This window comes from Sphaerodactylus townsendi, linkage group LG16 (genome assembly GCF_021028975.2).
Source record: "Sphaerodactylus townsendi isolate TG3544 linkage group LG16, MPM_Stown_v2.3, whole genome shotgun sequence".
In the NCBI taxonomy this organism is placed as follows: domain Eukaryota; kingdom Metazoa; phylum Chordata; class Lepidosauria; order Squamata; family Sphaerodactylidae; genus Sphaerodactylus; species Sphaerodactylus townsendi.
The window spans coordinates 15,474,414-15,495,896 of record NC_059440.1 but is presented as its reverse complement, the minus strand read 5'-3'; the positions used below and the strand labels follow the sequence as shown (position 1 = coordinate 15,495,896).

Genomic DNA, 21,483 nt, shown 5'->3' with positions numbered 1-21,483 from the left:
CACCCCTATTGGTCAGGGCAACAGAAGGGGGAAGCAGGTTTGCTTTTCCCTTAGCTGATAGGCAGAAAACTGTGCGCTTTTCGTCTTAGATCTCTGGCTCTATAAGGACTACAGCTTTGTTTTGTTTCTAAACGCAAGCGGGGAAATCTGGGCCCAGTTTGGCATCAGGTTTTAGGCATGCCTAAAATCTGAGAAAAGTTTAGTCAACCAGCCCATGCGGATGAAAGGTAAGGAGAAAGATCTCGCTGCAGAGGTAAATCAGACAATGGGCTCCTTCACTCAAAGAAATGCCTTCCGCCCAGAGAAGGAAAGCATAGTGGGGACATCAGCACCCTATCAGGTGAGCAAGAAAAAGGATGAGGTCCAGACACAGGTCGCCCACCTCAGTTGAAAACCTCAGAGCCGGCTGGGACAGAGAAATATCCGTTTGAATAAATATCCTTGGCTCCAATCAACGTCAAAACGGAATACGAGTTAATGTGCCGTTTTTGGCACGTCCTGTAATCCTGCTTGTTTGAAATGATGCACGAGGGGTGCTTCCTCCTTTTGAAGCCTGGTATTTCAGGTATGCTCCAAAAAAACGGCACATTAACGCGTATTGCGTTTTGATGGATGTTTCTCCTTGCATCACAAAGACTGGATTACCTGTTAATGGATGGTGAGCTTGATTACAGGAAAGACACCACTGTATCCCTAATCTTCACTGATGGACTAGCACTGGACTATATTTCTGGAGATTAGTAACAGTTGGACTGGAAGAATTTATATGGTTTAAGAGTATCGTTGTATTATGAGTGTTTTATAAGGAAGACATGTGGTGATGGATATTGCATGTATACTTGTACGCTTGCTTTAGTATAACTAGCACCATCAAATATAAGGCGGTTGGGGGTAACGTGAATTCGTTTCCAGTATTTTATACTCAAGACATGGCTTGTGGAGGCCTGGTTTGTGATCAAAGGCAATGAATGAGTGCCCCCCTCAGAAGTGACCTTTTGCCTGGCATGACCTTCTCGTGCAGATTCTCCGACCCTCCACAGCCTTGCAGCATCTTCAATAAGACAGGCTCCTGAAAGCGCCCTGAAGCCACCGTGACCCTGATCCAGTTCCCTTGCCAGAGAATTGCCACCTGCTCTCATTCTTGACGCACTCGAGCAGCTGTCGGTTATGTGCAGAACGCCTGGTGGCTCTTCCCAGATGCTGACCCCTCCCCCTCCCCCAACCCACCCCCTTCCGAAATCTCCAGTCTTCAAAGTTCCAGCTCCAAGCTCCCACAGTTCTTGCAAAGCCGCCTAGGCCTCGGCAGCCCCAGAAGTCATCTGCAAACAAAACTCGACGGGAAAATGTGCGGAGCTGTTATGGATGCCGGGAATGGAAAGGGACATGAAGTGTGGATATTGGGAGCTGGCAAGAGAGGCTCTGACCACTCAAAAACCACGACACAACATGACTTGCGACACAAGCAGTTGCCCTACAGCAGGGAGCGATGAGAAAGCTAGATTTCGGAGAAAGATGCTTCCAGCCCATTTGCACTGAGATGTAACACCTGCCCCATGCAAAGACCTGAGTGGGGACCAAAAGCCATTCCCCCCAGCATGGGTGAATCTTTCCCCTCCCCTCCACTGGGGCTGGGCTGAGACCAGGCTCAACCAAGCGACTCTATGAAGATGCTGTATCATGGGTCAGACCAAGAATCTCTCTAGCTCAGTGCGAAGAGTGGCAATTGCTCTCCAGGGTCAGGAGAGGCCATTCCCCCACACTTGGTACCTGAAATCCTAGCCGCACACCTTTATTCTGTCCTCTAAGAAGCTTAGGTTGGTTCTACTCCACTCCCTTTTTGACATCAACGCAAGGAAGGTAGGCCAAGTGAGTACGACTGCCCCAAGACCATCAATAAGTTCATGGCAGAACGGGACGTGAACCTCACATCTTCACCTGTTCCACCCAAGTCTCCCAGGTCCCAGACTGACACCATGACCACTGCATCACACTGCCTCTGGGACCTACTATAAGCAAATCAGGAGCTCTACTATTGATGTGTGGCCTCTCCCTTAACACCTGCTCTCAGGACCTCTACCCACATTTTGCTAGTTCCATGATCCTTCTATTCCTCCAAGTTTCCCCTCCAGGATTCCCGCAGCCCCATCACTGGCAGCCAATAGAGCTCTGCCCACCTCACCTTCCTGTGACCTCAGATCAGCTCATCCAATCACCACATAAGTTTCACACACCCCTCCCGGTTCCAATTTCTTTGTTTCAATACAAGGCTTGATTCTAATTTTTGACAAAAGGAATCTTTCATTTTCTGCACTTAAGCCGTGTAAAGCTCAGAATGATGAATGATTCCCAGGAAGGAAGAAATACAAGAGAGACATTTGAAGGCCTCCTGGGATCACCCACAGCTGTACCCACAAACGGAGCAGTTTTGATTTAGCGAAGGAGGCAGAGAGCAGGCCCACAGAATCTGCCGCAGGATTGGCTCTTACATCGCGAAGTGGTATGCACCAGGAACGCCCAAGCGTTGTTAACTGAGTTGCTGCATTTGAAGAAGAAGAGATTGGATTTATACCTCACCTTTCTCTCCTGTAAGGAGACCCAAGGTGGCTTACAAGCTCCTCTTCACAACAGACATCTTGTGAGGTAGGTGGGGCTGACAGAGTTCAGAGAGAACTGTGACTAGTCCAAGGTCACTCAGCAGGAATATAGGAGTGTGGAAACACATCTGATTCACCAGATAAGCCTGGGCCACTCAGGTGGAGGAGTGGGGAATCAAACCTGGTTCTCCAGATTGGAATCCACCTGCTCTTAACCACTACACCATGCTGGCGTTGTGGAGTCATGAGCCCCTGGAAACCCCACGATTCTATGGAGATGGAAAGGGAAACACAAAATCCAGAGGATCTAAATGGCAGCTTACTAAAGCTGTCCTGGTACATTTTTATCCCATGTTTTCCCTCAGGTTCTCAGGGCAGTGCATGCCTCTCTCTCTCTCTCTCTCTCTCTCTGTGTGTGTGTGTGTGTGTGTGTGTGTGTGTGTGTGTGTGTGTGTGTGTGTGTGGGTGGGTGGGTGGGTGGGAGAGAGAGAGAGAGAGAGAGAGAGAGAGATCAACTGACATAAAGGCATTGTGCAATCCACATAGCTGACAATGGCCTGAATCTCCTCAGGCCCAAGTTGGCCCCTCCGACTACTTCTTCATTCTGCCTTTCTAATATTACGCAAGCCGCACGAACACGTTGAGCGAGAGTCTATTATAAAGTTTCAGGAAAATTAAAAATAGGCATTCAAATAAGAGTTGTGTATAAGAGTCACACATACACTCACACACACACACACACACCTGACCTAATTTCAGCAATCAATAACCCAGTTAAGTCGATAGCGAAAATTCATGAGGGAAAGCACACAGAAATTCAAGTTGGTTTTTTTTTAAAAAAATATTACTCTCTTGCGACTGGATCGGCGCGTTTGACACGTTCGTTTTAAGAAAGACAGGATTCACCCAAGGGCATTCGAGTATTGAGGTGGAAAGATAAGTGTACAGAAGATGGGAGCAGGAGCCTGCCAATTCCCCTCTCTGATCAAAAAAGATATAATTGCATGTTTTGAACAAGTCTGACAGAAAATACACAAGTGTTTCCTTGTCTGCTCAGGCTGCTTTGTGCAGGACATCCCAGCCCTGAAGCAACGATTCCTCTCACTGTCCTGGTGTGACATTTGGAGAGTCCTGGCTCAGTTGTGTGCACTCTCTCTTTCTCTCATGAGAACCGGAGATGCAGAATAGAAAGTGTGCTGCACTCCAGCACTGGCTAGTGGCTGATGTTCTTGAAAGAACGTGCGCCGGCTTCAAAGCCAAATGCCACGGAGAGCAGTAGAGTGGTAAAAAGTGCCCTGTTGGGGTTCCTCTGCCTGATTTGGAGAGCTCTGCATGGGCCAGCAACTCTTCTTGTTTCTGGAAGGGCAAGTGTTCAACTTGGAGCCCTCAAAAGTTTGCAGAGGCTCAGATGGGGCTTTCAGGCCACAAAATTTGTCCACGTCTGAACGACCAACAGAATATAAACGACTGAGTTCTTTCAAGCCCCGTGGATTTTGATGCACTCGGTTTCACAATAGGGTTAGCAGCCAAGCCGTGGCTACTGGTGGGAGAATCGGGGTTGGGTGGAGGGCACAGACAACATTATTGGTGCCACATGGTATGAATTCTGTTATGAACCTGGAAATAGCACCATTGTATCAAGGTGACGCTCTAGGGTTCACCTGAAACTCTATGGTTTTACTGCCAACTTAGCTCCCTGACTCTGTGGAGCAGCAGGAACAAAATGGCGGCGGGAGTGGGGGGATTAAATTAGAAGCGCACTGACACTGCAATGTCACTTTTGGCACAAACCCAGAAGTGATGTCACCATGTCAGGGTGATGCTCTAGGATTAATCTGAAATGCGTTTTCAGTGATGCTGATTCCACAAAGGAGGAGCCTGAGGATGCAGAGAGGGAGGTCTCCCCAAAAGTGAGTCCTGGCACCCCACTCCCCACCCTATCAAAACTAAGTGCCTTGGCTGACTTGTGCACATCTGGCTTGAGAGGGAAGAATCCCAAAAGGCGCTTGGAGATGCGGCGTCACCCTGACTTTGCTTCCCTGCTGCCTCAGTACCTGCCTTCGACACCGTCCAGCTAACTGGGTCAGTCCTTAACCAATGAAAGCATCTGGAGAAAGTCTAATGTAAGCTTAGGACCAGGTTACAAACAAGAGTTGGAACAGGAAAATCGTCAAGAATGGGTGGGGATGAATACAAGCTCGGACTCTTCAGCTACCCACAACAAAATACTTTTCATTTCTGTTACATGGTCAAGCGTACAAAACTCTTTGTGTACATTGCCTGTCCTTATAATAACACCCTTAAGTACGTCAGCATTGCTATGCCTGTGTTGCTGTGTGAGGTGGGAGAGAGATACTGACAGAGGCAAGGTCAGGGCTGAAGATTGCCTGGTTTACGGCTGGGTCTCTTAGCAGCCATGACTCTCTAAGAGAATTATGGAGCTTCCTCAGAATTATGCTGCAATATGGGATTCTACAGGGCGCCTCCATGATCCCCAGGGGCGACGTGGCGACCAGAAAGCATTAAGGAATCATACCTGCTAAATGCACAAAGCGCATCCCCGCATCCAGGCGTTGCGAAGGCGTTTCTCCAAGACACAAGGCGAGAAAGGAGGCCAGCCCACCTGTTTCCCCCCCCACCCCTCCAAACAAAAGCAGAAAATGCCAGACAGCATAGCAAAAGAGTCAAGAAACCAGCCGATTTACCTGAGCTTGCACATCCCTGCTGAAGGGAATCTTGCAGCGACGACGCAGAGGGAAGGACTGGAGAAAGAAAAGGAGGGCTATCAGGAAGAGGCACCAGAAGCACACAGCCTACTTCTTGCCAACACCACCGCGGCCGGCTTTGACTTCGAGGGTCAAAGCCGGCTCAAAGCTGCCTTTTGAAGTATTGCAAGCGAGAAAAACAGCAGAACTAAAGTGACTGGCTCTTCCTGGATGCAAACTCTGTGGCCTGGTTCGAGGGACACCATACTTCACCTATTCCTCTGCATGGTGGGGGATGTGGGATTTCATCTTTCTGCTATGTCCGCCATGTATGCTGGCCCTATCCCTGGGTCCAGTTATTTCACTACAGTTTATGGTGGCAGCATTTATAACTATAGATTAGTTTGCCCTGACAAGATCCCTGTTTAAAAGGCCTGTGTGTTTGTGTGTGTGAGTTGAGGGGAGTGCCTTAGGCCAACAAAGTCAGCTACCCGAATATCAACCCTCAGCAACAGGCTTCACGCCCTTTTTGGGGGCCTCTGTCTTCCCTCAGGGAGTATGAGCATCATGCCACACTGGGCTTACAAACATAAAATTCAATGTATTGTTGAAGGCTTTCACGGCCGGATTCAACTGGTTCTGGTGGGTTTTCCGGGCTGTGTGGCCACGGTCTGGTGGATGCCAGCCACAGATGCAGGCAAAACGTTAGGTACAAGATCCACCAGACCACGGCCACGCAGCCTGGAAAGCCCACCAGAACCAATAAAATTCAATGTTTTGGCGCAAAATGCATGGCTGGTCCCAAAAATCCTGGAATGGACGGAATGATTTTTTTTTTTTGCCTAGGACAATACCTGCCTCTTCAATTGAAATGCTCATGTGCAAATGGGAAACTGGATCTGTGAAAAGCAGAGTGGGCACTTTTGGTGGGCAAGATGGAAAAGCATGGCAGAGGAAGAAGAAGAGTTTGGATTTATACTTCGCCTTTCTCTCCTGTAAGGAGTCTCAAAGCGGCTTGCAAATTCCTTCCCTTCCTCGCCCCACACGCACTCACCTTGTGCGGTAGGTGGGGCTTAAGAGAGTTCAGAGAGAACTGTGACTGGCCCAAGGTCACCCAGCAGGCTTCTTGTGGAGGGGCAGGGAATCAAACCCAGTTCTCCAGCTCAGACCACTGCTCTTAACCACTATACCATGCTGGCTCCACTATCCAAACTGGGGGTGATGGGGAGGGGGGGATACATGGCCACTGATCAGGATCACACCTGTCCCACTTCAGGGCCACGCCCCCAATTCATTAATGGGCAACCAACAGATTCATTGGAATCTACATTGATGGGTCCCATGGCAACATAATGCCCTGTATATGCCCAAGAAGCAAAGCAAGCCCACTGGATGAACACAAGAACACAAGAACACAAGAACTAGCCTGCTGGATCAGACCAGAGTCCATCTAGTCCAGCACTCTGCTACTCGCAGTGGCCCACCAGGTGCCTTTGGGAGCTCACATGCAGGATGTGAGAGCAAGGGCCTTCTGCTGCTGCTGCTGCTCCTGAGCAACTGGTCTACTAAGGCATTTGCAATCTCAGATCAAGGAGGATCAAGATTGGTACCCACAGATCCACTTCTCCTCCATAAATCTGACCAAGCCCCTTTTAAAGCTAGCCAGGCTAGTGGCCATCACCACCTCCTGCGGCAGCATATTCCAAACACCATCTTTGGGTGATTCCCAGACTCCTATTTTAAATTGTCACCAGGGGGTTACTTTCTGATCTAGCAGTTTAAAATTGGTGTTTAGTGCCTACGTCAAGCGTGCAGAGCTGGCATCCGTAAAGAAGTGCAGACGATTCTGCAAACATCCGGTGCATATGAGAAAAAAAACACGGCAGACCTCTTGATGTGAACAGCTACCTAATGGTGCTTGTCAACGTTCACTTGTATAACTCCACGATCTCAGGCCTTTAGAGATGCATGAATGCTCAAAGTCCATTATAGCGCCATTTTATAATGTGCTTTTAGTTTGAAACCTGTTATTTTAAGCTTCTCAACGTTCTGTTTTTATGCTCCGGCTGAAAACTGTTACTTTTAAGTTTCTCAATTACATGCTTTCAAGCTCTGGCTGATTATTATTATTTTTTTTAATTCTGGGTTTTAATTAAGAACGTTGAATGTTCTAGGTTATTTTGTAAGCTCCTTCAAGCAGATTCCCTGGAGTAGTGGCATAAAAAAAATCAAAATAGATCAAGATTGGTGGCCATTGCCTTGTGGTAGTTGCATCTTGGCCTTTTAGCTGTTACACTTTCAAGATTTCAAAGTACTTCTTGTACATTAAAAGGTTAAGGCAGTTCCCTGTGCAAGCAGTGAATAATTACTGACCCATGGGGTGTAGTCATGATGTTTACTAGGCAGTGTTTATGGGTGGTTTACCGTTGTTTTCCTTAATCATCTGCACTTTACCCCCATCAAGCTAGGTACTCACGTTACTGACCTTGGAAGAATGGAAGGCAATCTTGAGCTGGCTACCTGACACCAAGGGAAGACTTGAACCAAGACTTCCAGATCTGTAGCTCAGCCTCTTGGCCTTTAGCTAGACTAGCTTGCATTCTCTTCAGAGCCCTTAAGTATCTGCTCTGAAGCAAGTCATTGCTAAATCTCTCAAATGTCAAGGTTTGCACAAATGATTTCATCGCCACTTAATAGATCTCAAGCCAGAAGTTAAAACCACCACCAACTGTAGGGAGCCAGAATCCACTTGGGACGCATCACCTGTCTGTGCTTTGTGGCAGGTTTTTTCCCCCAAGGCATCTTCAGTTATGCATGCAAATCAGACTTTGGAACACCTGAACTAGTTTGGATGTTTGCCTCTGCATAAGCTTTACATGGTTCCAGTGAGCAAGAGGCAAAATCTAAACATGGGAAAAATAGATTCCAGACTTCCAGAGGGTAACCTTCAAAGTTCTGGCTGATCTGTTGCAGCCTAAGTAGGTTTCTCTGGTTGGTAACTCTCAGCCTGGAAATAAAGAAGTTAAAGGGACAGAAACGAAGGGAATGTGGGGGCAGCTCAAGGGCTCAGTGCAAGATGCTTGAACTTGAAGAATGCCAGCACTGAAAAACCTCAGAAAGGAAAGAGGCCACCGCTTCTGACCTGTGTGTCCAGGCACAAGTGTTCTGTTTGTGCGCAAAGTGAGGGTGACTTTCGGTTTTCTTGGAATCTCTCTTCGTTTGCTTTGTGTTATATTCTGAAAACTCCTGGCTTCTAGGGGAAGGGCACTCTCTGCCCTCCCTCCCCCCATTCAGGCAACATGCCAAGGAAGCAGAGCGTTCCACCTGACACCAGCATCAGAAAGCAACACTGGGGAGGAATTTGGTTTTGCTCAGAGCAGACCTTTCATCCTGGCCACCATGGTGTTCACACCTGAGTGCACCTTGTCCCTGCAAGATGTTGTCCTTTCTACCCATGATTCCTCAACCACCTCTGGGTGCCAAAGGGCAAGGGGCTTCTCACTAGTGCAAAAATAATTTCAGGCAAGCCTGTCCTGCAACCAAATGGGTCCAGAGAGCTGACACTGGAAGCTTTCGACATGACAGACAGGTAGCTGAGGGCCGACCCATTCGTTTACCTTGGCCTTGCGACTGCCCTTGGGCTGGTAGGACTCCCTGGCCCAGCTCTCCGTTCAGCCAGAGCTGCATGCGGATGAACGGCTCGCGGCCTTTCTGCGTCAACTTGCTCCATGGCTTTGGTCGGGACAGCATGTCACTGACGCTCCCCTGGGAGAGACCCAGCACCTGAAGAGAAGGAAACACAGAGGGGAGACAAAAGTCAGCCTGGTGCCCGCTCAGGGCAGGCGAGATCAACGGGCAGTCCGCAAACCCACACGGGACTCCTTCTGCGAGGATTGGTCTCACCCGCACTCCCGGCACCAGAACAGGAGGGCAAGGAGGATTTGTTGCCATTTTGTAGGCTTCTGTCTCGCTTTTCCAGAGGAGAACCAAGAAGATAAGTGTAAACGGAAGAGGGCCCATTCATATGTTGCCCAACTGTCCAGGTGCCCGGCAATCCAGCCACCCAATTGGACAGAAGTTCTTCCCATCTTACAGTTCTTCTTTCTCGATAACTTCTGGAAGTGGGGCTAGGGGTCAGATGGTAAGTGACGTGAAAAATCTTTGCCCGAGACTGTGGAAAGCCTCTAACGGGGGCAGAATGGACAATCCTGCCTGGCTCAGCACAGGGCAGCTTGATAAGCTGTGGAAGGTGTGAAGTCACAGGTGTTTTGACTGAAACGTAGACAAACTTTGCTAAAGTTGCTCGTTACAAAATCAGCATTTACCTGACCAAAAATCGGAAGGTATTTTGTATTGTCGAAGGCTTTCACGGTGGGATTCAACTGGTCGTTGCGGGTTTTCTGGGCTGTGTGGCCGTGGTCTGGTGGATCTTGTTCCTAACGTTTCGCCTGCATCCGTGGCTGGAATCCTCAGAGGTGTATCACAGAGAGAAGTCTGTGTAACAGGCCACGGCCACACGGCCCGGAAAACCCACAGCAACCAACGGAAGGTGTTTTCATTACAGACAAATCTTGCCCACAGCCAGCCATCACCCACCACAAAAAAAAAAAAAAAAGGAAAACAGGAAGGTAAATCCTTACCTTTTCCCCAAATATCCTTTGGCAGATGCCATTCTTTGCTAACTTCTCTTTGATCTGACGGGTTAGCTCTATCGTATCCACTTCCTGGTACATATAAATCTCATACTGCTCAGGGGTGAGTGGAGGAACGGAAGGTTTAGATGGCTTTGACAAAGGGACAATGGGGGAGGAAGGGAGGGGACTGTTTTGAGGCGTCTCGCTGCGGCTGGCCCCCGTCACACTCAGTTCGGAGCTCTGGGAATAGGGGGACTCGGCGTACGGCCACTCCTTCCAGTAGTCTGAAGAGGAGGTCCCTTGGAGCTGCTGGGTGCGTTCCGACCGAGACTGGCTGCCAGTCTTCTCCTTCCCGCTCGGGGCCTCCTCCACCTTGGGGTCTTCGGGAGGAACCGAGTTTCTCTTCTCCGGCTGCACAGTGTTCCACCAGTGGTCCTTCCACACCCCGCTACGCCCCAGTTCGTTTTTAACGTGTCTCAGCACGCCTTGCGTCGAGTCGGAGATCCCGTGGAGGTCGAGGATGGGGGCCTCTTGGGCCTCCTTCTTCAGTCCGGAGAGGTTCTGCAGAGAGGAATCCACCGACGACGGATACTTCTTCAGGGACATGGCCAAGGGGGAGTAGCTGGAGACCGAAGACATGGCCGACGCGGAGATCAGTTTCGGGGACAAGATGGAGATTTCCGCTTGGGACAAGGCGGTGGCTTTTAAGGCCGGCTCGAGGGCAGCCTGCTGCGCTTCCATTTCACGCCGGGCTTGCTGCAAGATGGAGCGAATGGCATCGTCGGAACCGCCACTGCTGGAGGAAGAAGGGGGCTGAGCGGGCTCAGCTGGGGAGGGGGGACAAGGTCAGATGATGTCAGAGTTACCCAGAGGTGGGGGGGGGGGGAATGGTGCCCGGGGCAACACCTGCTCTGGGCACCCCCCACCTCCCACTTACCTTAGCCCAGGGGTCTGCAACCTGTGGCTCTCCAGATGTTCATGGACTACAATTCCCATCAGCCCTTGCCAGCATGGCCAATTGCCTTAGCCCTTAGACCCCTGCCTTAGCCGAAGAGAGCCTGCTGCGGGTCGCCCCTCAACCTGGCCCCACCAGGCTGCTTCTTCAATCAGTGGAGGCTCCACCGGCTGAAAGGGCAGCCTGGCGGGGTCAGGCTGAGGGGCACCCAGCAGCAGCCCAGCCAGGCTGCTCCTTCGGCAGGTGGATGTTCCTCCGGCTGAAGGAGCGGCCTGGCAGGGCCAGATTGAGGGGAGGGGTGTGGGGGTGATTGTCCACTCCCCACGTGACCAGCTGGCGTGCGCCCGGGGACACGTGACCCCACATGTCCCCATGATTGCTCCCCCCCTGGAGTTACCACTCAAGCATCACTGTCAACTCTTGCCAAACTACAGACACTGACCTCGAGCACAGGGAAAAATAGGTACGTGTAACGCTTTCCGTCATGGCGCCAGAGGGGGTTATTTTGGAGAGGCACAAACCAGCCATTGTGTCATTGAACCAAGTTCCCTGTATGGCGGTGAGTTTTACCACGTGGCATGGAAGTCGGCTAATACCTTTACACTGGTTTCCAAAACCCCAAGGAATTATTGCTAGATTCGAGCCCAGTAGCATCTTAGTGATCAACAAGATGTTCAGTGTTTAAGCTAATGTTTCAACAACTGAGTCATTCACGAAGTGGGGGCGTACAATGAGGGAGGGGAAAAGGACAGCCAAACTCTGACAATTTGTAGAGAAGGGGTATTTGTGTGTGTGCGTGTGTGTGCGTGTGTGCATGTATGGGCTGGATGAAAAGCGAAGCCATCCCAATCATTCATGTTAGAAATGCAAACACATTGAGCCCTCACTTCCTCGTTGTCTGACACACCCAATCATCTGAAACCTCTCCCTGCCTCCTTTTACTTAATTTATATTCTATAACCTATTATAACCTCCATTTGCTGAGCCCATATCCTGGTGGTTTTCTATTCTCACTCCTTTCTCTCTGTTCCCAGGCCTCTTTCAACCTCTTTCTCAGGCGTTCTAACTTCGGTATCAGTTATTTATCTCAAATCACACATGTGTCAACACAAGCTGTCTGGGTCCGCATCGAAGAGGATACAAAACAAAACAAAGAAATCCCTGATGAGGACTAGTTTGGGAAAACGTAAAAAAAGGTTTCTTGCGTAACTATGCATAGATCAGTTTTATACCAGTATGATTGCTGTAATTGCTTTAATTGTCCCCCCGCCCAAACCGTAGCCTCACTATTTGGTTAGAGGCACCTCTCCAATCACCTTGAATTTATTTATAATAATTATTTAGTCCAGCGTGGGGTTTCATCAACCAGAAAGCGCTTCTGCCTGGGTTTAGCCAAATCCTCTCTTTGCATGTGGTTGGGTATGTAGAGAGCCTCTGGATGAATGATTTTGGGCACCTGAGGAAGTGAGCACTGACTCATGACAGCTCATGCTGAAATAATACACGGCGGTTAGTCTCGAAGGTGCCCGCCGTCTCCTGCGCTGTCTCCGGCGCTATTTAACCACAATGCAAGGCTCCCCAAAGGGCTCTTGGTAATGCTTTGCCCAACCCAGGGGCCCTGAGAAGAACTGTGGGAAGGTGAGAGGGAGGGAGTAGGTGGAGGAGATAAATGGCTGGGAAATTTCCCACACCCAAATCTCCTTCTCCAGTTCATTGCAAACGACTCGAGCAGGCCAATTTCCCCATTTCCTTTCACACCCCCCCCCCCTTTAACTGACTCTCTGCACTCAACGTTCCACGCCTCCTGGAGCATACTCAGCCCCAATCAGTCTATTCTTGACAGTCAGCATGGTGTAGTGGTTAAGAGCAGGCGGACTCCTGTCTGGAGAACCGGGTCTGATTCCCTGTGCCTCCATATGAGCGGCGGATGCTAATCTGGTAAACCAGGTTTGTTTCCCTACTCCTGCACATGAAGCCTTCAGGGTGACCTTGGGCCAGTCACAGTTCTCTCAGAGCATTCTCATCCCCACCTACCTCCAAAAGGTGTCTCCTGTGGGGAAGGGGTTTATAAGACACAGGTGAGAAAAGTGGGGTATAAATCTAAAGTTTTCTCTTTTCTTCATCTCTGCACTTCTGCTTAATTTCCACAATCATTTTGGGGTTTTTTTTTTGCAGAGTCTTGAGTACATAGAGACGTCTCTTTTTCTGATGGGTTTCCTGGTGTTGGACACAGTGCGTGGGAGGCAGTCATGTAGATTATCCCACTATCCCACGTTACAAGGCAAACGGCGGCGTCAGTTCCTACCTGTTTTCTGCACCTGAAGCTCCCTTTTCGCTTGCTCTATGATGGATTTGATAGCGTCGTCGGAGCCTGCGTCTGCGGTTCGAATTCTGGTGGTGATGTTACCTGAAAAAAGCGAGAGATTCGGGACTGTTAAAACAACCACCCGAGGAGGAGGGGGTTTCCACTCAAAACCAGGAGGCTGCCAGCCAAACCAAATCAAAACCAGCAAATACTACCCCGCTTGGTGCTCCTATGAAGAGGCAAATCTGCCTTGTACTCACCTCAAAATGGCCTGTACCTTTACCGCCATTCATTCTAAAGTTCTTCAAGCTTTCTATGCCCTTTCTCATTCTTTTTTATGGCTTTGGTTTGTTAAACTGCTCTTTTTAAAAATAACAATAATACTAATAATACTAATAATACTAATCATAATAATAGTAAACGGCTATCGTCAAAAATTACTTACAGAGTGGCTTTTTGAAACAAATTTTCTGAAGGTAGGGCACAAATGTATTGATTTATTTCTTGGATTGATATCCCATCCTATCCCCATTGGGGCTCAATTGAACATATTCAATTTAACATATTGAATCAGATTATCTTAGGCCAGGTATTTATATCCCCCCTTTCTCTCCTGGAGGAGAGGCTTACAAACTCCTTTCCCTCCACCCCTCACAACAAACACCCTGTGAGGTAGGTGGGGCTGAGAGAGCTCTGAAGAACTATGACTAGCTCAAGGTCACCCAGCCGGCATGTGTTGGAGTGCACAGGCTAATCTGAATTCCCCAGATAAGCCTCCTCAGCTCAAGTGGCAGAGCATGGAATCAAACCCGGTTCCTCTCTTCTGACTGGCAACAGCTCTTGACATCTGCCACCCGACATCTTTTTATCAGGGACTTTTTATGTTGAAAGAGCATGTTGTACCACTAAGGCAGGGTAATACAGGACTGGAGAGACAGGGGTTCATCCGCCCCTCCCCCCGCCGCAATCTGCCCTGAAGTTCACTGGTTGTCCTTTGGCCAGACATTCTCTCATAGCCCACTGTGCCTCGCGGGATTGTCCTGAGGAATAAAATGGAAGTGGGGAGAACCACGCATTATATCCCAAGGTCCTTGGGGGATAGTCATCTGCAAGCTGTTTGCCTCGGAGATGAGAGGGCATTTGCTATGCTGTTTCACTGTGCAAGGAGAGCCCTTACCATTGCGCGATTTAACGTTATGCCCTCTGCCCTACTAAAGGGTAGGTTCGGTAACCTGCAAGGCTATGCAGCTGCAAATCTAATGTGGTTGAAACCCTGGCCCACCAACTCTTGCGCTGCCCCAGATTTGATAAAATCAGATCTAACTGTACCAACTTATTTTCTCTCTTCCAATCTGGGCTGCCTGATCTGACTAGGTGACCTCTATTGCTGAATAACTCGGACCCTGGTCTTTGTGAAGAGGTCGCCAATTTCATTATGGAGATAGTTGAGAGTTCCCGGTAGCACGTATCTGTTATGGTCCTTGTGGGGCCTTTTGCTTTTATTACCTATCTATGTATTTGCTTCTGATTATGCCAATAAAGTATATATACTGTCTCACATTCAGATGTTAGAATGGTTTTATATTCGTCCACTACAGAACTCAACGTGCCGGACCTTCTTTGATGTAGAATGCCCTGACTGAGTCCCCAGTGCCTACCTAGCCTTGCTCCCCCCCCCCCATCCCTCTGAAAGTAAAATTACATTTTGGCATTAATGCTCTTGTATCAAAGTACCGTGTTCAATAATGCACAAAATAATGGTTTTGACCAAGGCAGAGAGTAAAAATGAATGGTAATTCTCATATTTGTTCGGGGCTATATTCTCATGTCGAAGCATACCATTTTCTCAACAGCTGCACCTGAACTGACCGAACTATCTTCTTTCTGTGGAACAGAGTATAGCGCTGGAATCTTATTGTGAAGACTGAAAACAATTTCCTCTCAATGACAGTGAGAGAAGGGAAAGCACAAGTTGTCAGGCCCATTTCTTTCCCTTTTAAAATTACCAAGAAAACAATGTTCCGAATAGAGCCCTTTATCCATCGCAGGAATCTCTAACAGGAAACACAGGCTTTGGGGCGAGATGGAGCAAACCATTCATTGGAGTGATTCGGATAACTCTCGTAGCTGCCTACCTGACTACGTATGATTTTTACATGTTCCCCCTTTAGCAAGAGGAAGTGCAATTCTCATTGTAAAAACAAAAGCACGTCATGCCTGACAAATTGGGAAGCTATTTCATTTGCCGCTCTTTAGTACAAGGCTCCTCGTGGTTGGCTTTTAAAAGATACAGGAGCACGCGCACACGTGCCACTGCGCATGAATTGCGCTTGAAGACATAAAGCGCAATTAATGCAAATTGACAGAGAAGACCTCTATGGTTTTGGCTGTGCTTCCCCCCTCCCCTTCCTCTAGGAGCCAGCATTAGAGATGGGATGCAGGTAGGGTTTTATTTGGACCAAAGGGCTGGCACGAGACATTCTGGCGCCTGTGGCTGAAAATCCAAACTGTATTTTGCTCCCATTCATTTTACACACCCGGGGGATCCTTCGTAAAGTTCTCTGGGGCAGCTGTTGAACAGCTTAGTGAGGTTTGTGCAGAAATGATTCCCGGTAGACTGGGCAGGAATGGGCCCGATCCCATGGTAAATTTCAGCTAATAGAAGAGAGTCTCTCTCTGTGTTAAATTTCATCAGCTCCCTCCTCAATGTGCCCCCCCCCCATTTAATTGTGGGCAGTGGTGGGATCCAAAAATTTTAGTAACAGGTTCCCATGGTGGTGGGATTCAAACTGTGGCGTAGTGCCAATGGAGCTGGGTGGGGCACGATGGGGGTGTGGCCGGGCATTCCGGGGGTGGGGCATTCCTGGGCGGGGCTGAGGCAAGGACGCAGCCACTGTGCCGGTCCTTGGGCGGGAAACGAATGCACGCAGGTGCAGGCTGCCACGCACGCCGGTGCACCTCCTGCTAGACTGCTACAAGTTCTGCACGCTACTGCTGAGAGGAGGGGCGTAAATAAGGCAAAAATCATGTGGCAAAATCACCAATTAGTAACCCCCTCTCGACACACACAAATAATTAGTAACCTACTCTCGGGAACCTGTGAGAACCTGCTGGATCCCACCTCTGATTGTGCGTCTTCTTCCCCCAGGATCAGCATATTGGGCTGCAGAAATTTAAACATGGACTGTGGACTGAATTGCACCCTGATGACCTCAAGTTTGCTGGACCCATCCATGTGGTCAGCTGGGGCCAAGAAGAAGAAGAGGAGTTTGGATTTATATCCCCCCTTTCTCTCCTGCAAGGAGACTCAAAAGGGCTTATAAACTCCTTTCCCTTCCCCTCCTCACAGTAAACACCCTGTGAAGTAGGTGGGGCTGAGAGAGCTCCGAAGAACTGTACTAGCCCAAGATCACCCAGTTGGTATGTGTTGGAGTGCACAAGCTAATCTGGTTCCCCAGATAAGCCTCCACTGCTCAAGTGGCAGAGCGGGGAACCAAACCCGGTTCTCCAGGTTAGAGTGCACTTGCTCTTAACCACTACACCACGCTGGCACCTGACTGAGAGCTGATGCTGGGCACAAGTGCCCAGAGCCATCTTGCTCCCCCCACACCCGCCCGTTTCACCCAGTCACAAATGGTTGAGCATCAGGCTGAGATCTACACTTATGTCTGGTGTGGGGACAATGAAGGATGACATAGACACACTGGACTGGGGATAATCAGGCCACAACGGCATTGAGGTTCTCAAATGTACTCATCTGCCCTGTCTTGGCATCCAGGATTAGCCAAAGCAAGTAGCACAGCTTGGGGTGACCAAGTTGCCCGTGGCTGTTGCTACACAGGTTGCTTTCTGCACTGTACCTACTCTCTGCTCTAGGGGGGGGGGCACTTGAGGAGCAGTTGTTGTGAGGCAGCGGCAGAGTGCTTTCCTCATGTGTAGCAGGGCCCTGGCTCATTCTCCAAGATCTCCAGGGAGATAGAGGTCGGGTAGTAAAACCTTTAGTCGGCCCGAGACTCAGCAGAGCGATTGTCAATCAGCCTAAACTTGGTAAGAGGGACAGATGCTCATATATGTTTATAAAGGAGTATAAATTAACCACTGAGGGCTTTTTTGCATGATTTTTTTCTGTCCTGTTTTACACCCCCACCCCGCAATTTCCAAATACATTTTTGTGTCCTAAGTTTTAGATCCAGGATGTTCAGGTTATTCCTTGATTTTTTCCCCCTGGTTCTTTTGAAAACACTTTTGCTCCAATATTTTTTCCGGAAGCTGATTTTGAGCAGCCTTTTTGCTCATACATAATGTTTCTGTTAATTTTTCCTTGCCCCACTCACTTCCAGTCCACTTTTCAATGACTGCAATGTTGTCATCTTCAAACCATTCCTCCTCCTTCCCCCCACACCTCTGAAAAAATGGTTTCAGTTTTTATTTTTTTTTAAACCGTCCTGAAATAGTCATATAGTGTTCTAGTTTTATTATGATAGTTTAAGCCGGTTCTCTGAATTCCCAGCTTTCATTTTAAAAAGTAAGTCTTTGGCTTCTTCCCTTGCAGAGATACAAGGGAAAAGGCATATCTCTGTGAAGGGAGGGAACTAGAGACCTACCTTTTTTTTTAAAAAAAAAATGACAGCTGGAAATTCAAAGAACTTGCTTGGACTATCATTACAATGCTCCATTGATATAATGATATTTTAGAGCCCTTAAAAAAAGGGCGATGCTGCGGTGCTTCTGGTAACGCCACTAAGGATGGCAGCACCCTCACCTGAAAATCTCCATTACGCAAGGCAGGTGCAGAAGAAAATAAACCAACTCCACAACCGTGAAAATGCACAGGGAGGGCCAATTTGTGGAAGAAGCGTGGCCCAATTGATTCCAGTGTTTGTGGAGTGACTGGCAAGAAAATCAGGAGTAAATAGAGCAGGTGAAAAAGGTCTGGGATGGGACCGAAAGGAGAGGTGCCTAGAAGCACGGTGCTTGTGGAAGTTCATACAGGGAAGGGGCATTCGGTATCAGTGAGCTAACATACAAGGTAGTCTAGCACTGCTAGCTCCTTAATACAGATATATACTGCCTATTTGGGAGATGAGATTGGTTTGGGGAAGAAGCAAGGCCTTGGCCACTGTGGCCTCTCAAACAGAAAGAGAGGCTCCCAGAGGTGGCATGTCGACAGCCAGCATGGTGTAGTGGTTAAGAGCAGGTGGATACTAATCTGGAGAACCGGGTTTGATTCTCCACTCCTCCACCTGAGTGGTACTTATCTGGTGAACCAGTTGTGTTTCCGCACTCCTACATTCCTGCTGGGTGACCTTGGGCTAGTCACAGTTCTTCGGAAATCTCTCAGCCCCACCTACCTTACAAGGGGTCTGTTGTGAGGGAGGGAAGGGAAAGGAGCTTGTAAGCTACCTTGAGTCTCCGTACACCCATGTCCCTGGGCGCACACCTTTCTGTCACATGGAAGGGGGTGAGGCAGGGCTTGGTGGCGCCTGCCTGGGCCACCTGCCTGGGCCGCCCGCCACTGCCGAGCCCCACCCTGAGCCCTGCCCCTGGGTGCGGGGGTGGGGGTGGCGGCGCCCAGAGGAAGAGTTGCCCCCGGGCACCATTTCCCCTCGATACACTTCTGCATGCCACTTAAAGATTTTTCTGCCCTACTCCTGTGGTTGGTGGGCCCACTTGAAGACAAAAAAAAAGCAGGCCCTTTTAAATTTGCTGATGTTGGATTTCTGAAACAATTAACAAGCGAGAAGGTTGGTGTCCACCTTCTCCCCACGCTTTACAATGCTAAACCAGAGGGGGGCAGAGAGCTAGTTCAAACACCACCTCCGTAATGAAGTCCCTCAAGAAGGGAGCCTGAAGCAAGCTGCTGCTTTTCGTTTTTAATTGATGTTTGCTACATTTATAGCACCCTGACCTGGATGGCCCAGGCTCACCCCATCTCCTAGGCTCTTGGAAGCTTGGGAACTTGATGGGAGACCACCAAGGAAGCCCAAAGTTGCTACGCAGCTGAAGGCAATTCCAAGCAACCTCTGTTCGTCTCTTGCTTTGAAAACCCTACTGGGTTCCTATAAGTCTGCTGCACTTGACAGCACCTCCCACTGCTGGATTTACAGCAGCGCATCTTGTCCTCCGGGGCAGCTTAGGAAACAGTATTGAATACATAAAATTGCAAAGTTGTGGTCGTTGGTTTAATGAGCTCCATTCCTATAACATGAAAGTGAGCCCATCAAAGAAAGAAACAAACCTCTTTCCAATGGCAGCAGGATCGAGCAACGCCACAAAAGCGACAGCAGCTTTTTCAAAAGAAAAAGTATTTCAAAGATGTTTGGGCCGCCTTTCCATCCAGATAGGAAAGGTAATTTACTTAGCTGACGGGCTAGACCACCAGTTGCTTCACAAGCTGTTGTTTATCAGGACCGTGGCAGGAGGAAACCCTGCTCGCCCGGGACAGGTCTCCTGAGAAGGGCATTCATTAACGTGATGGAGGCATCTGCTTGTAGCAGAATTATTTGCTGCTGTGAAGAGCGAGACCCCCACAATGAAGCCCCAAGGTGGTGGTCTCGGTAGCCAAAAGGTATTTAAGAAGAGTCAACCCAATGTAGTAAATAGATTTTCGGGCTTGGGCCAGAGAGACCAGGGTGCAAACCTCTGGCCCCTTCCGCACATGCAGAATAATGCACTTTCAATCCACTTTCAATGCACTCTGCAGCTGGATTTGACTGTGCGGAATAGCTAAATCCACTTGCAAACGATTGTGAAAGCGGATTGAAAGTGCATTATTCTGCATGTGTGGAAGTGCCCTCTGTTCACTCATGAAGCTCGCTGGGTGACCTTTGGCCAGTCTGTCTGTCTGTCTGTCTGTCTGTCTGTCTGTCTGTCTGTCTGTCTGTCTGTGCCAAACTGACCTGACGAGGATTGTTGTGTGGGTCAAACAGAGCGTGAAGGATAGACAGGATTCCAGTGTGATCAAGGTTAATGAAAATAATTTCTAATTCTGGCTAGGGAAGGTAGAAATTGCCACTCCAAGGAGTCAGGTTAGTATAGCAGTGGAATGAGAGAGACGGGGAAAAAGCTAGAGCTCTTGCTGCTGTTCAAACCCATGGTTTGTTTTATACTTACTGGCCCAGTGCAGACCCAACGCTGGCTCCCTGAAAACCACGTAATGCAAACCAGGACCCAGCCGCGAGAAACCATGCCTCTCTCCCTTTCCAGGGCAAATCTCTCTCGCCATTTCTTTATTTGACTTATCCACGGGTTCAGCACTGCACACATTCCAAGGCCACTGTAGTTAATTCAGCCAGTATCGGAGCTGGGTTTGGAAAACCCTGGTTGGCATCAACCGCAGTTAGCACCTGTGCACGCGTAACACTGAAACCGTGGCTAATACAAACAAGGGACAGGAGGCGCGAATTGATGCACCAGAAAAGGGAGAGAAAAGCGCGACTTCCCAAGAGTGGCTCCTGATCAGCAAGCCACACTGGCAGAGAGCCGGAACTGCGCATGCACTGGGCCGCTGTCTGTTTTTCCATCAGATTCCAGGCCAGAATCAAACTGCGACCCTTTTTTCACGTGTCCAGGTTTTTTTAAAAAATACAATACAGAAGACACACAGGTAAGCACACGCCACTGCCCGGAGATCGACTGCAAAGAGAAACACCTGCCTGTGACGTACCTTCCGACCCATTTCTTCGTTTCGGTACTTCCTGAAATAGCCTGTTCAGGTTCTGGCCTGGATTCTCTGTTGAAAAACAAGTTGGGTAAGAACAAAACAATCAGGGGAGCGACGGTTTTGACAACTGCGGGCCACGAGACAGCACAGAATCGGCCTGGCCCTATCTGGGGAGAATCAAGAGGGGGTAAAACCGAGCAGCAGGGGATCAACTTTCCCAGTCCAGCCAGACAGGCCGGGGACCTTTGGAAAGGAAGCGAGGCAGGCTGGTTTGTTAATAAAGATTACAGCTACGCTCAAGAAAGGAGATTAGTCAGATATAAATACACGTCTCAAAAGGTATAAAAAAACCACGGAAGATGGGTCAGTAATCCTTGGAAGAGCTACCGGGAAATCGGAGAGAAAGATGGGACAAGCCGTTCCGTCTCTCAGTTGCAAACATGGGATTTCCAGGCAAGAGGTCGGAAGGTTTTAGAATCGAAATGGGTTTTACCTCCCTCCCTTTTCCCTAAAACAGATTTTCGCTTCTCTTAGAATTGAGAATAGGGAACCCCCTTCCCAAGCCACCGCCATGCAAAGTATAAGAAAAGCTACTTTAGACTGGAACCAACACAATTTGTGGGGATT

At 49.0% G+C, this 21,483-nt stretch overlaps 1 protein-coding gene across 1 annotated transcript in view; it reads right to left on the bottom strand.

Annotated features, from left to right (window-relative positions):
• CUX1 (cut like homeobox 1) overlaps positions 1 to 21,483 on the bottom strand; it is a 301,887-nt gene that overhangs the window by 37,634 nt on the left and 242,770 nt on the right. Inside the window, exons 13-17 of the mRNA XM_048518602.1 lie at positions 20,860 to 20,925; positions 13,194 to 13,295; positions 9,940 to 10,760; positions 8,917 to 9,082; positions 5,300 to 5,356 (exon numbers count right to left, since the gene is read on the bottom strand). Coding sequence (XP_048374559.1) covers positions 5,300 to 5,356; positions 8,917 to 9,082; positions 9,940 to 10,760; positions 13,194 to 13,295; positions 20,860 to 20,925 — 1,212 coding nt within the window. The remainder of the gene's footprint in view (positions 1 to 5,299; positions 5,357 to 8,916; positions 9,083 to 9,939; positions 10,761 to 13,193; positions 13,296 to 20,859; positions 20,926 to 21,483) is intronic.